Genomic DNA, 12,946 nt, shown 5'->3' with positions numbered 1-12,946 from the left:
ACTGACCACAAAGCATTTTACCGGTACAGAACCACAGCTGTCCACTCTTTGACCCAGACTTTTGGACCGGAAGAACCCACCTCGGATCTCGTCTCCATCTCCAACCTGCGCTGTCTAAACTGACTTTCCATTCTGTTGAGGGACAAATAAAGACAGGAAATGACCGGGGTGTGGAAGGGACTGTCTACATGTTGGTGTCTGTTGATGCTGATTCATTGTCTGGCTCAGACAGGTAAGACATTTTATCCAAAATAAAAGAAGATGACGGTCTAAATGAGTGCGAGTTGTTGTAGTGAGTCATGACGATGCTGTTTAAATAACCCCTTTATAATGCCAATAAAATGCGGTTTAATTCCGGTTGTTTCAAATGAAAACGATGTAATTAAATTAACACTTTTTTTCTCGTCTTGAAATTGCTAACTGAAATTTACTTCAACTTTTAGTTCTTACTGTGATGGATTTCCTGTAGAAAACCTGGATGATAAAGTTATGCGAAAATAACCTCGATGAGGTTTGCGTTTGAATGAAACGTACGCACAGCGCTGTGATTGGCTGCTTCTGCCGTCCAATTCACGTTGCATCCAATCAGGTTCACGGTTTTGGATGTTTTCTCTCCTGGGGGGCGGGGCACACTTTTCGACGATTGTCAAGGAAGGAAGTCGCTAGAGAAGTGTGCACCCCGCTTTAGCTGCACAAACCTTTTCGTCAATTTCATGTGACATCGGCTTTCACAACATGCAGCTTCTAATGCGTGATTTTCCTTTAATTCAGGAGGGGATGTCTTGTTAGAATAACACTGCAAAAATAACAGTATGTATGTGAAATAGTACAGATAGTTTTAAATACAGAATACAGATTATTGTTTACAGATAGTCAAAAAATATCTGTATTTGATACTAGAAATTGTTACTATATGTACAGAAATAAGATGCAGTTGATGATTAGGTGATTTAACTTTTACATTACTAACATTTTCCACTTTAAAAAAAAAAAAACTAAGATTTGCCAATCATTAAAAATACAAAGGAAAAAGTAAAACAACCTTCCAGGATCCTGAATCTGTTATATAATGCTTAAAGGGCATGTTGCCTATGATTAGCTAAAGGTTTATAAAATCAATGGTAAACTATGTGAAAGGAGAGAACGGTCCTTAACTGTGTGCAGTTGATTCATTTAACCAGCTTATGTAGATATCCACCCACAAATATCTGCTCTCTTCAAAGAATTTTCCCAAATCTATTTTTTTCTGTTTTGCTGCCCTTATTTCCAGTCATCAGATTTTCCAGATGCATGCTTGCTCTCTCTCTCTGTCTCTGTCTCTCTCTCTCTCTCTCTGTGTGAGGGTTTTTGTAGAAATAAACCTGGCTTTGGTTTATTTAATGTAGCGTCACTTTCTGTTTATGGTGCTTCTAAAATAAGTCACTCTTTTCCAGGCTGAGACCAAAGTAACTTTACTTTCATCCACATATGAACCAGATGAATTGTTAATCCAGGTTAATTGTTATTCTGTTGACCATAATGTTAGTTGCCTACAGCTAACCATCCAGGGAGCCAAAGTTACTAATTTTTCCTTAATGGGCTCTGACTGGTGACTGGAAGAATACATAGAGAAAATCTGCTTATATTTTTTTATTCAATAAATGCATCAGACCAAACATGTATCAACCTTGTAATCTTGTAACTTCTTTTTCAAAAACCCAGAATTAAGGTGCGTGAAACCCATAACCCAGCCCTGATCCATTAAGTTAACTCAGACCTGGGTGGATCCATATTTGATCCAGAACTAGTCAGCAGCTTGGCTTCATCCCATCTAACAGGATCAGTAACTCGTCTCCCAGTGACTTGTGTAAACTCTCATCAATAAAAGCTCATCTTAATTACTTACCCAACGTGATGCATGCACCTGTTGGTTGTTTATTAACTGCTGAGTGCATTTTTGACCACATAAAAGCACCTCTTTGTGTAGGTTCTCACTGTGCACATATTCCAAGCATTTACCACTAAATAACAGGACTGCTTTATGCTCTCACAAGGGAGCATTGTTGAGCCATAACGTCCCAACAACTTGTCAAACCACTCTGTCGGTTTCTGTTGTCAAACAGGTCTCACCTTAAGTGCTTTTTGAGCTCAAGGTTGATTGTAGTGGCTTTTTGCGGAAATGCCTCCGTACATGGCATGTAGTGAGGTGTGGTAGTTGTAAAAGTAAGCACAGAAGCAAATTAAGTACTTTCTTTGCAGCATCCTACCTGTGGTTTGTGATTCCAAGTCCAGCTTTTGATTGGAGTTTTTTCATTGTGCAAATGGGCCAGCCAGCTTGTAGGCATTTGTTGTTTGTGGACTGTTTCAGGCAGTTTGACTACTACTGTACCATGCTTTAAATGTGGAAGTGTGAAAACAACATGCATTATGTCACTGTCAGAAATGGCAATTGACTACAATTTAATGACTAAACTTCTCTTTGGGAACTTTTGAATTAGAAAGAGTTAACCATGGTTGATGGGATGATTAACAGTGGAAAACTGAAGCACAGTCTGGAGTGGTTTCTATTTCCTCCTAACCTCAGAAATGAGGTCAGGATTCTGAAGCTGGGATGTGTTGTCAAATGTGACTCACTTGTAGTTCAGTTTTTTCTGGTATACTATAAAGTTGATTCCTAAAAAGGTAAAGAGAGTGGAAACCATTTTACTTTTTTGAACAGAAGGAGTTTATGTTAGAATCTTTCTCATTATGCAATCTTCCTGGCTTCCCTGCCATGTGTGCACATTAGTGTGTGTGTTTTACTGGCTCCTGAAATAAGTAATCAGAGGAATGCAACATTCTCGTAAATGTTATTACATCAGATTCCTCCCATTTGAAGCATTAAGACATTGTGAAATCATTTCTTGTAGGAAGCTGTCTAACCAGTCTCATGGTTTTTCTTTCATCACTCTCTGATGCTGGCAGTTGGACAGACTACCTGCTTTCTGTAGAGTCGCATGTTGTTGTGAGGAATGCCATCCTGGGGCCAATCAGCAACTGGTGGTGTGATGGTTCAACTCCTCCTACTATATTGTCTTAAAAGGGACAGTCTGACAATAGGCCCAGCCTCCAGGGGACTGAGGACGAAAAAAGGCAGTGCAAACAGTGATAGAGGATGATGAGAGAGGCCCCTGTCTGTTTCACCTGTGCTCTTCTGATGCTTTGGCTGCTGCTGTAACCAGCTACTGATAAAGCCTTTGAGCTGGAAATAAAACACTTTCAGTGTGGTGGCATTAGCTTTTAAAGTTTAACCCACTTAGTCAGTCTACTGCTACCATATACTTGTTAAAAATTAACTCTGCTTCCATACTGGTGATAAAGTTAGGGGTTTACTTGGTACAAGTATATAGTGGACTAGAATAAATATTTTCATTAATCACTTGCAATTTAAATATAAAAAAAATTAAAGTAATATTTTCTGAATGCCATAAAGGCAATAAGATAAATAGTTTAAGGAACAAAATGATGCTTGTTTCATTAGAAATCCACAAGGAATCTCTGGCAAGAGAAGATCTCCAACCTGGTGGTCCCTTTAATGAAAAGTGTCCTGATATCTGCCCAGTTGTGAGAGTGGAGAAAATCAATCCATAAGATAATCTGAGTGTAAAAATTGAAGGAAACAACAAAGACTTTATGAAATGACTTGGTCTGCTAATCACAAATTAAAAATATCTCAAAATATCTTATATTTAATTCTTAGAAATTTGCAGAACCTGCATCTAGGACTGACATCAAATGCAAATTTACTAAGTTATGGTCCAAAAATGAGAGACCAGTGGGATCTGCTAATTGATGAGCTTTGAGAACTACTTAGTACTACCAATATAAGCTAACAAATAATTTTCTCAGAAGGAAGTTATATATTTATGAGTGAAAGACTTAATAACACCAATCATTAGTTGGGTTTTTCAGCAGCTATTTCAAAGTTTCACAAGACGGGCAGCCATTTTGGATGTTGAAGTTGGGGTTGGTGAGAAACCTTTGACTTCCTCTCTCAGAATTGGGACTTTGAGACCGTTCTCTTAATTTTTTCAAACTTTAAATTGGAAAATTTAGACTTCTGAGTATAAAGAACCTTATAATTATGGGTTGTCCTTTTAGATAATAGTTAACAGAGGAATTATTTAAAATATTTTATATTTGGATGTTGATGTCTTCAAAGAGTTAATGTTACTCCATATCTTGCCTAACCATGAGTCAGATGTTAACGTCATTTTGTAAACTCCTCTGGGTTAAGCAATTAATAAAAGGTGTGGTTTTCACACTGTTTCTTATCTGAACTCCAGAGACCTTCGATTGGAACTGGTCTCATTGTGCACAATTTTGGTCAAACATTAACTCTAAGAGGATATGAGTTGTGTTGACACACGCAGCTTACAGTGCTGCAAGAACCTTTTATCCAGGAGATGCAAGCTGAGCTAGAATTGCTGATAACATCCACATAGTCTGTAAAAGTGGTGTGTTACGTTGTCCTGGTGTGATATTACCATCGCTTGTCATCTGCAGATGCAGCCTTCACATGCAGCTCCACTCAGTTTAAGTGTGGAAACGGGAGATGCGTCACCCGCCGGTGGCTCTGTGATGGCTCCGACGACTGTGGCGATGGGAGTGACGAACTAACAGCTGTCTGCTGTATGCTAGTTTTTCTTGTCATGAGTATTTTTATTTGATCTAAATGAATAGAAAAGATGCATTATGTGTGTCTACATACAGAAATTTCAACCTTTATTCTTGATTCCCTCCTCAGCGGAAAAATCATGCATGGAGTCCCAGTTCAACTGTGGAGCGCCTTTGAACCACTGCATACCAAAGAGCTGGCATTGTGATGGCAAAGCTGACTGTGACAACGGGGCTGATGAGAGAAACTGCAGTAAGTATCCAACCAGTAAAGACTCTTTTATCTGGTCGGTTACTGGAAATTCATCCAACAAAAAGCAGCCCAATCAATAACAGGGCAATAATGTAATAATTACAAATAATTATATTTTTATTTTTGTAATAATTATAATAATAACAAAAGTGTAATTCAAATTGAGGGAAGTACATTATCCATTAAGACATATTTATTACATATCAGAGGCTGCTGTCCTCATTGTAGCTGCATGTCTTCCTCTTCTGTTTCTGCCTTTCTTCCTGTCCAGCTACTGATAAATAAAAACCTCTAGTTGCACAAAACCCTTAAAAAAAACCCTAATATCTATAAACTGAATTGCTGTTAGAAACATATACAGTCCAATCTACAATCTCTGGCTACCCTAAGTTATAAGATTTGCAAAAAGCCATAAAATATATTCAACTTACCATAGAAATATAACCCTACAATACATATAAGAAAAATACAACCTTTAATTTGAGTGTGTTTTATCAGCATTATGAAGTAAATGTTAGGAAAAAAAATTCAAACTTATAGCTGAAGTTTTTTGCAACTTGTACCTTACTTTCTGTTTATGAGAGTATCTATTGTAACACTTAAGCAATGCTTAAAGCTGCATATGATTATTCCTATTTTCACTTGAAATAAAATGTAATTTTTAAAGATTAACTAATGTGCTTAAATTGTTGCTCTGGCTGTAGGTGAAGGGTGTTTTCTAAGTGTAGGTTTACCATAAAGAAATGTGTACATACATTCACTGTAATTCTAATGTCTACCTATAACACAAACTATCAACTGTTTGAAATTCTGAGCATGTCATCACATTAACTTATTCTCCTTCCCCTTCCTTCAACACAGCTATAAAAGAATGCAAGACCGATGAGTTTAGGTGCACCAATGGTCAGTGTATATCCAAGGCTTATGTTTGTGACAAAGACAAGGACTGCTCTGATGGCTCAGACGAGGTGGACTGTCCCAAGCCCACCTGCCACCCTCGGTCCTTCCAGTGCAACAATTCAATTTGCGTGTCATTGCTGTGGAAATGTGACGGAGACAGGGACTGTCTGGACGGGTCTGACGAGTGGCCGGAGAACTGCGAGGGGAAGCAGACGAAGAAGCCATCGCAATGTGGCGCCCATGATTTTGAGTGCTCAAACGGGGAATGTATTCATGGGGCATGGAGGTGTGATGGAACTCCCGACTGCTCAGACCAGTCAGATGAATTCAACTGCAGTAAGTCGACCCTCGTGGAGTTTGACTTTATCCCTCTTACCATTGTTGTCCAATTTTTTAAGGAGTTTGCACAATTTTTCAGGTCAGCCTAGTTGTCATGATGGTCAATTCCAGTGTGGCAACGGTGTCTGTATCAGTGAAACCCTGAAGTGTAACTCCGCGAACGACTGTGGGGACAACAGTGATGAAGTGGGCTGTCAAACAGGTGGGCCTCTCCTTCAAGAGTACTTTTATGAGGCATCATGGTTGCATACAGAAGTAAAGGTTCTCCTGTCCTAAGGTGTTTTCTCTGCAGTCTCTCAAGTTCATGTTTTGTTTCCACAGATAATGTGTGTGAAGGTCCAACCAACTTCAAGTGTGGCAGTGGGGAGTGCATCAGCATGGACAAAGTATGTGACTCAAACAGAGACTGCAACGATCAGTCAGACGAATCTCTTAAGTGTGGTAAGCTACCTTCTGGCTAAACATCCTCTACAGTTTTAATATAGGCAAACTGGCAATACAGCAGTGTTACCACCCAGCTGGCATGAGGAAATACCTGACATGTTTTATATTTATTTGTGTCCGCAGGCAAAAACGAGTGTTCAACAGGAAATAACAGTTGTTCTCATCAATGCAATGACCTGAAGATTGGCTACAACTGCTCCTGCCCTGCAGGATACAGACTGAAGAGTGACAATCAAACCTGTGAAGGTACAAAAAGTGTGTTTTTTAAAGTCCAGTGTGTAAAAAGCCACCAATCTCCAAACTGTGACGGAGTCATAGATTAAACTGAGAAACGACAGAGATCCTCTTTAGTGTATGAGTTGTCCTCAGTATGCTAATCTCTTGAACCTGTGTTCATCCATCTGCAGACATTGACGAATGTGAGGTGCCAGACACCTGCAGTCAGATCTGCATCAACCTGCCTGGAAGCTATAAGTGTGACTGCAACGACGGCTATCAAATTGATCCAGTGAGCAAAACATGCAAGGCTGAATCAGGTAGCCAGATTGTGCTCCTCAACAATACCTTCTCTCTCAATAACCCTGCCTGAAAGCTAAATCCGACTCTCTTGTGTTTTCTGCAGGGACAATTGCCACTCTGTTCTTCACCACCAAGCACGAGGTCAGGGAGCTCACAGTGGACCGCAGTGAGTATACCAGGCTGATCCCAGAGCTGAAAAATGCCGTGGCTCTGGATCTGGACATTCCAAACAAGAAGATCTTCTGGTCGGACCTCTCTCAGAAGAAAATCTTTAGGTAAGCCTGACAGATGTTAATTTTTTTGCATTTGTCTCACACATTTTAAATTGATTATCTCTCCATGCCGTTGTCTCCTTCCCCACAGCTCAAACATAGACATGGCCAGCAACTCTGCTAACCACAATGTTGTGATTGAAAATGGGATTGAAGCCCCAGAAGGCCTTGTGGTGGATTGGATCCATGGCAACATCTACTGGACTGACAGCACCTTGAAGAGCATCTCTGTGGCAACTACAGAAGGCAACAAAAGGAAGACCCTCATCAATGAGAAACTTGGGAGGCCTAGAGCCATCACAATTGACCCAGAAAATAAGTGAGAAAAACATTCTTTCAATGATTTGGTTCTTTTAAATATTCAAGCTCATTTTGCTAATTCCATTTTTTCTGTGTTCTCTTCAGCTTTATGTACTGGACTGACTGGGGAGAGGAGGCTAAGATTGAGAAGTGTGGACTCAACGGAGTCGGTCGTGTTGCCTTGGTGACAGATAACATTGAATGGCCCAATGGCATCACCCTTGGTAAACAGAGCTCTGTGGAAATCGGAGTTGAAACAAAGCATGTCATTTCCCTGTCTAATGAGCCACATTTGTCCCTTTCTCTGTAAACAGATATGGTAAACCAGCGTCTATACTGGGTGGATGCCAAGCTGCATGCTATCTTCAGTGTTGATGTTAACGGAGGGACCAGACACACGATCATATCTGGTGAAGAAAACGTCCATCATCCCTTCTCACTGACTGTCTTCGAGGTTAGTGAAGACACCTGTTTTCCTCAATTACACCACAGCTTACTGAACATTGATGAATGTAGTCAGTTTCACAATAATAAGGATTGTTTGTCATTTATAACAAATGACTAAATGTTTTATTTCTTCTAAAACAGGAGAAAGTTTTTTGGACAGAGTCCTTCCGTGGCACAGTTTCCAGTGCTAACCGTCTGACAGGAAATGACATCAACGAGTTGGCGACTGACCTGCAAAATCCAGAGGCCCTTGTTCTTTACCACAACCTGAAGCAGCCAATCAGTAAGCATTCATGTCAACATTTACATGCAAACATAAAACATTAGCGACAAAGAGAAATTCAATTTTTTTTTTCTTCCAACCATACCAAACCTAATTGTTACCATTAACCCTCTTATTACTATGGAAGGGAAACTAAAATGTAGCTATTTTAAGTAAGGTGTTCAAAAATAGCACAACAGGAAGCGCTGCAACAACCATTAAACTTAAGTTATTTTCAACAGAGCGAAGTTCACTAAGGCTGTTAATACAAAAGCCGAGACTTTGGCAGATGGAGATCATTTACTCCCTTTGCTCTTTCTTAATTTTGATTTGGTTGTTTCTTGCCCAATTTATCAGGAAAAGGAAGCATTCGCCCCATATGTATTCATAGCCCTCAGGGATGTTTTGTTGAACTGTTAAATAGGTAATTGGATTCTGAGCTAATTTTAATAAGCGACAGGAAAGTTGAACTCTACACCAAAAGTCATCCTTTATCCTTTTGAGCTTCCAACCTCCGTCTGCCATTAAACATTCTGGATTTAAATCCAAGCATTAAGGTTAGAATTAACATTTTCTAGGAAATGCATATCAGCAATCCTAATTGAGCTAATTGTTAAACAATATTAATAACAGCTATCCATGTGAACTATGTCATCATTTATTTTAAAATAAATAGTAGAATCTTGCCTTAGTGCAAGTGCTCACACACACAATGTGATGTCCTTGCTGCTCCTTTAAATATAATTCTTCATGAAAGATCTGGATTTGTAGTTTCAAATCATCTCAAACACAGGAAGTGAGACGTCGGCCCCAAATCTCTGATAAGTTCATCTCTGAAATATACCCCAAATTGATGTCTTTACAATGCTTTCCTTTAGGCATAAACTGGTGCAGAGTGGGTAACAGCATAAATGGAGGTTGTGAGCACCTGTGCCTTCCTGCTCCTCTGCTTGACGAGAGCTCTCCGAAATACACCTGTGCCTGTCCAGACAACATGGTCCTGGCCCCTGATATGAAGAAATGTGTGGGAGGTATGTTTCCTCTGCACAAATATTCAAAAGCCTTTCAATCTATCTTCCTGTGCTGAGAGTAACTTTTATTCTTTAATGTCTCATGTGTACTCAGCTGCACCTCCTGCCAGGACTGACCCACCAAAAACGTTGTCCAAGACAACCACCAGTAAACCAGCCACACGTGGCACCACTAAAGCTGCTAAGATACCCACAACTAGCTCATCTGTCCAGCCTAAACCTGCTGGCACTCCTCAAGGTAAAGGAAAGTGTGAGGATAAACAAGAAATGCATGATTTGTTACCAAAACTTGCAAAAACGATTTTTAATTAGTTTATCTTGGTCAACACACATTTGTTAAATTCTTAGATTTTTTCCTTTTTTTCCCAAACTTGTGTTCTATCAGGTGGAAAGAAATAATTTTCTTTTTGACAGTAAAGGAAATAATAAACTACTCATTCTTTAAATTATTTTTGACATATTACATACTGTTTTAAATTTGTAATAAAAGAGGAAAAACAGCTATAAAAGCTATATGTTAAGAAAAGAACTGTATTCTTACTTTCTTCTTTAGGCTTTCAAAAAGCTGTGATGCCTGAGGAAGCTCCTGCATCTCATCCTGTTGCTCTCTACATTTTTCTACCACTCGGTACATTCCACCTTTTATCCATTCCACATTAAACTTAAACATTTGATCCTGGCAGTCTTTTTTTTGTGATGTGACATGGATGTACTTTCCTCCTTTCTCCTTCAGGAATCATAGCAGCACTGGTGTGTGGAGCAGTGTTGTTTTGGAGAAACTGGCACAGGAAGAACACCAACACCATCCACTTTGCCAATCCCGTGTACCAGAAAACCACAGAGGACGAGGTGCACATCTGCAGGAATGGTTCCGACGGCTTCGTCTATCCTGAGGTAGCCCGGAGTTGTTCTCCCTTAACGGCTTCCTTCACATGGCTTTGAAACTTTACAAGCAAATCTAAATAATCCTTTACATTTTTGTTTCTTGCAGAGGCAAATTGTGAGCATGGACGACATGGAGATTGCATGATCTGAAGAATTTTAGCTGAAGATCTTTTTTTCCTCTGAGGAAACAAGACCTGCTTCTTCACAAGCCCTCCCCTTTTTCCGGTGACCTCCTTTTGTTGTTTGTTTTCGACCTGAGCACTGTGCCTTACAAGCCTGCAAAAGAGCTTCTCTTATCTCTAGCATGGCAAACGGAAGCATGGGTACAAGCAGGCACTCTTTTTTTTTTTTCTAAGTAAAAGAGCAGCGCAATAACAGAAGATGATGCTAATCTGGGACCTTTGACTCTTTTGATGCTGCTTGAACGCACTTGGTAACAAAAATCACGTCAAAAATGTAAAAAAAATTACGTCACGTCAATCAAGCCTACTGAAACTTACATTTTGCATTTATTGTATTTATTACATAACAAATGTTTTCACTGCAATGCATGTCCGACTCTAAAGTCCTTAACTGTAAAGTCTTACCAGTTCATGTGTGCCTTGTAATGACACTCCAGTAGTTGGAAGAAATGTATCTGAAGCCTTACTGATCCCTCTGCCTTCCACACCGTGGCCTTTTCTCACTTGGAAACCAGGGTTGTGCATTTTATTTGGCTCCCATGTCAAACAACCTTTTGTTGTAATCTGTAATATTCATCTGCAACATTTTAACATTGCTGCTGTCTTTGTTTTGTCCAAACACCAAATACGCTGCGGCTGTTTGGAGCCATAGGTGGTTTACATTTTGAAATGCAGAAGCTGCTGAGTCATTTTGACATCAACCAAAGTGAAGAAAACTTTCTTTTTTGTTGTTAATAAGTAATTGTAGCTGACTACCTTTTGCAACATTGTAAGTAGTTGTAAATATTTTTGTAAGATGTCAACTTGCTCATATTTGTAAATAGAACAAAGAAGTACGTGATTAGTTGTTTTATTTATTTATGGTTCGTTTTAAATTGTTCCCAGGTGGCTGTAATGAATATCTCTAAATGGTGAAGTCTGACCTGAACACTGTGCAGCTATAATTTAACTGATTTCAGGGAAGGCTTTGAATGGTTTGGTTTTGCATAAAAGACAGTGCACCAGGGTTACTGCTTTACTTTGCACCAGAGAGCAACTGTTTATGGTGTCATAGCAAGAATGGAGAGACCTTCTGTTCCTCTTTTCCCTGCATGTGGTCTCTCTCATGACTCAGATTATTTATTGTGCTTCCTGTGTTCTGTTACTGTGATGGCCTGATTGTATCGTGGGATTCATGCTGCATTTGAGTCCCCTGGAAATTATCACTACTCTGATCTGGGAATGAGTACACCATCTGCTTGCCGTTGAAGTCGGCAAGCAGATGCATGTACTGATTTAATTTGTTTTAAATAACTGCATTCTGTGCTCTGGAACACTAAAGAAAAAGTTATTTATGAAGCTTTTAGTATATTTTACATGCACAAGCACTCATGTGAAATCTCAAATTCAGAGCTGGTTGCAGAATTCCGACTTCCTAAGTCTGGAACCAGGGAGCCTCAAATGCAGCATACAATATTTTTCAAAAGACATGATGTTTTCTTTCTGTGCATTATATACATGTTGAAGTTTGTGAGGCTGATGCACAGCTGATAGCTTGTTTGTTCTCTTCACCTTGTTCACTTTTGTTTGAGGAGATAATTTTGTCTGAAATAAACAAGTTTGAATGTTTATCAGTCTGTTTTCTTAGTTCATTTAGAACTGTGTAAAATGACTGAGATTTATCTGTAATAGGAGACTCTCCGATTACAGATCGGAGAGTCTCTCCTATCTGCTTTGTCATTCCAGGCATTCAGATTGTGAGGTATGTTAAGTTTGTCCTAACAGTATCAGTCTATGAGTTTAGTCAATAGGAGTAGCTGATTAACAGACAGGAATGGGGCATCCTTCCCAGGCAAAGCTAATTATTTTAACATTAAGCTTATCAGAAGTCTGCAAAAAGCTTAAACTTGGGTTGCCTGGAATCGTTGCCATTATGTTCCCATTTGCAAAATCCCCTTAACATGAACTGGTAGGTTGGTTTCACTTTCAAATCTGAATTTTTTCCACCTGTATTTCAAGCAGCAGTACTGCTATCACAGGAAGGGGATTTTTATTCTCTCTGGCCAAAATAAACAAATACCATCAGGTCAAATAATAGTTTCAGCTGCTGTCAGTAGTGTAAAGTCTTACACTGAAAAATGTAATAAAACTTTGTCTAAGTACATCCATTTAGGGGAAAAGGAAATCCCATGATTAAAATTATTGTTTAAAAAAAAAAACATAATCTGTTGTCAGTAACACAAGGTTACTCTAACATTTCACAAGGTTACTCTAACATTTCACAAGGTTGGAGCACACAGAGAAAGGAATGTTTGCACAATCACTTTACAAAGTTAATTTTGTGTCTAGTGAGTAATTTCTAAGTTAATGTGGTTATCTTTTGCATAATTATTCTGTGAATCACAATGACAAACGTTTATAGATCACGGTAAAGTTCATCTGATTAATATTTAAAATGTTCTGGCATGTCAATTGTTGATCCCTAAATGCTATAAGTT

At 39.1% G+C, this 12,946-nt stretch overlaps 1 protein-coding gene across 1 annotated transcript; it reads left to right on the top strand.

Annotated features, from left to right (window-relative positions):
* ldlrb (low density lipoprotein receptor b) lies at positions 1–12,077 on the top strand. Its single transcript, XM_044115076.1, has 18 exons — positions 1–232; positions 4,525–4,650; positions 4,766–4,888; positions 5,750–6,124; positions 6,207–6,329; positions 6,449–6,568; positions 6,695–6,817; positions 6,979–7,107; positions 7,194–7,365; positions 7,454–7,681; positions 7,768–7,886; positions 7,977–8,116; positions 8,251–8,392; positions 9,250–9,402; positions 9,497–9,640; positions 9,956–10,030; positions 10,136–10,296; positions 10,394–12,077. Exons 1-18 carry the CDS (start codon positions 160–162, stop codon positions 10,430–10,432), a joined length of 2,565 nt encoding a protein of 854 aa, XP_043971011.1. The 5' UTR covers positions 1–159; the 3' UTR covers positions 10,433–12,077.
* The last annotated feature ends 869 nt before the right edge of the window (positions 12,078–12,946 follow it).

This window comes from Gambusia affinis, linkage group LG04 (assembly GCF_019740435.1).
Source record: "Gambusia affinis linkage group LG04, SWU_Gaff_1.0, whole genome shotgun sequence".
NCBI lineage: Eukaryota > Metazoa > Chordata > Actinopteri > Cyprinodontiformes > Poeciliidae > Gambusia > Gambusia affinis.
Note: the sequence above shows the minus strand (reverse complement) of the source record. Positions and strands in the feature narration are given on the sequence as shown.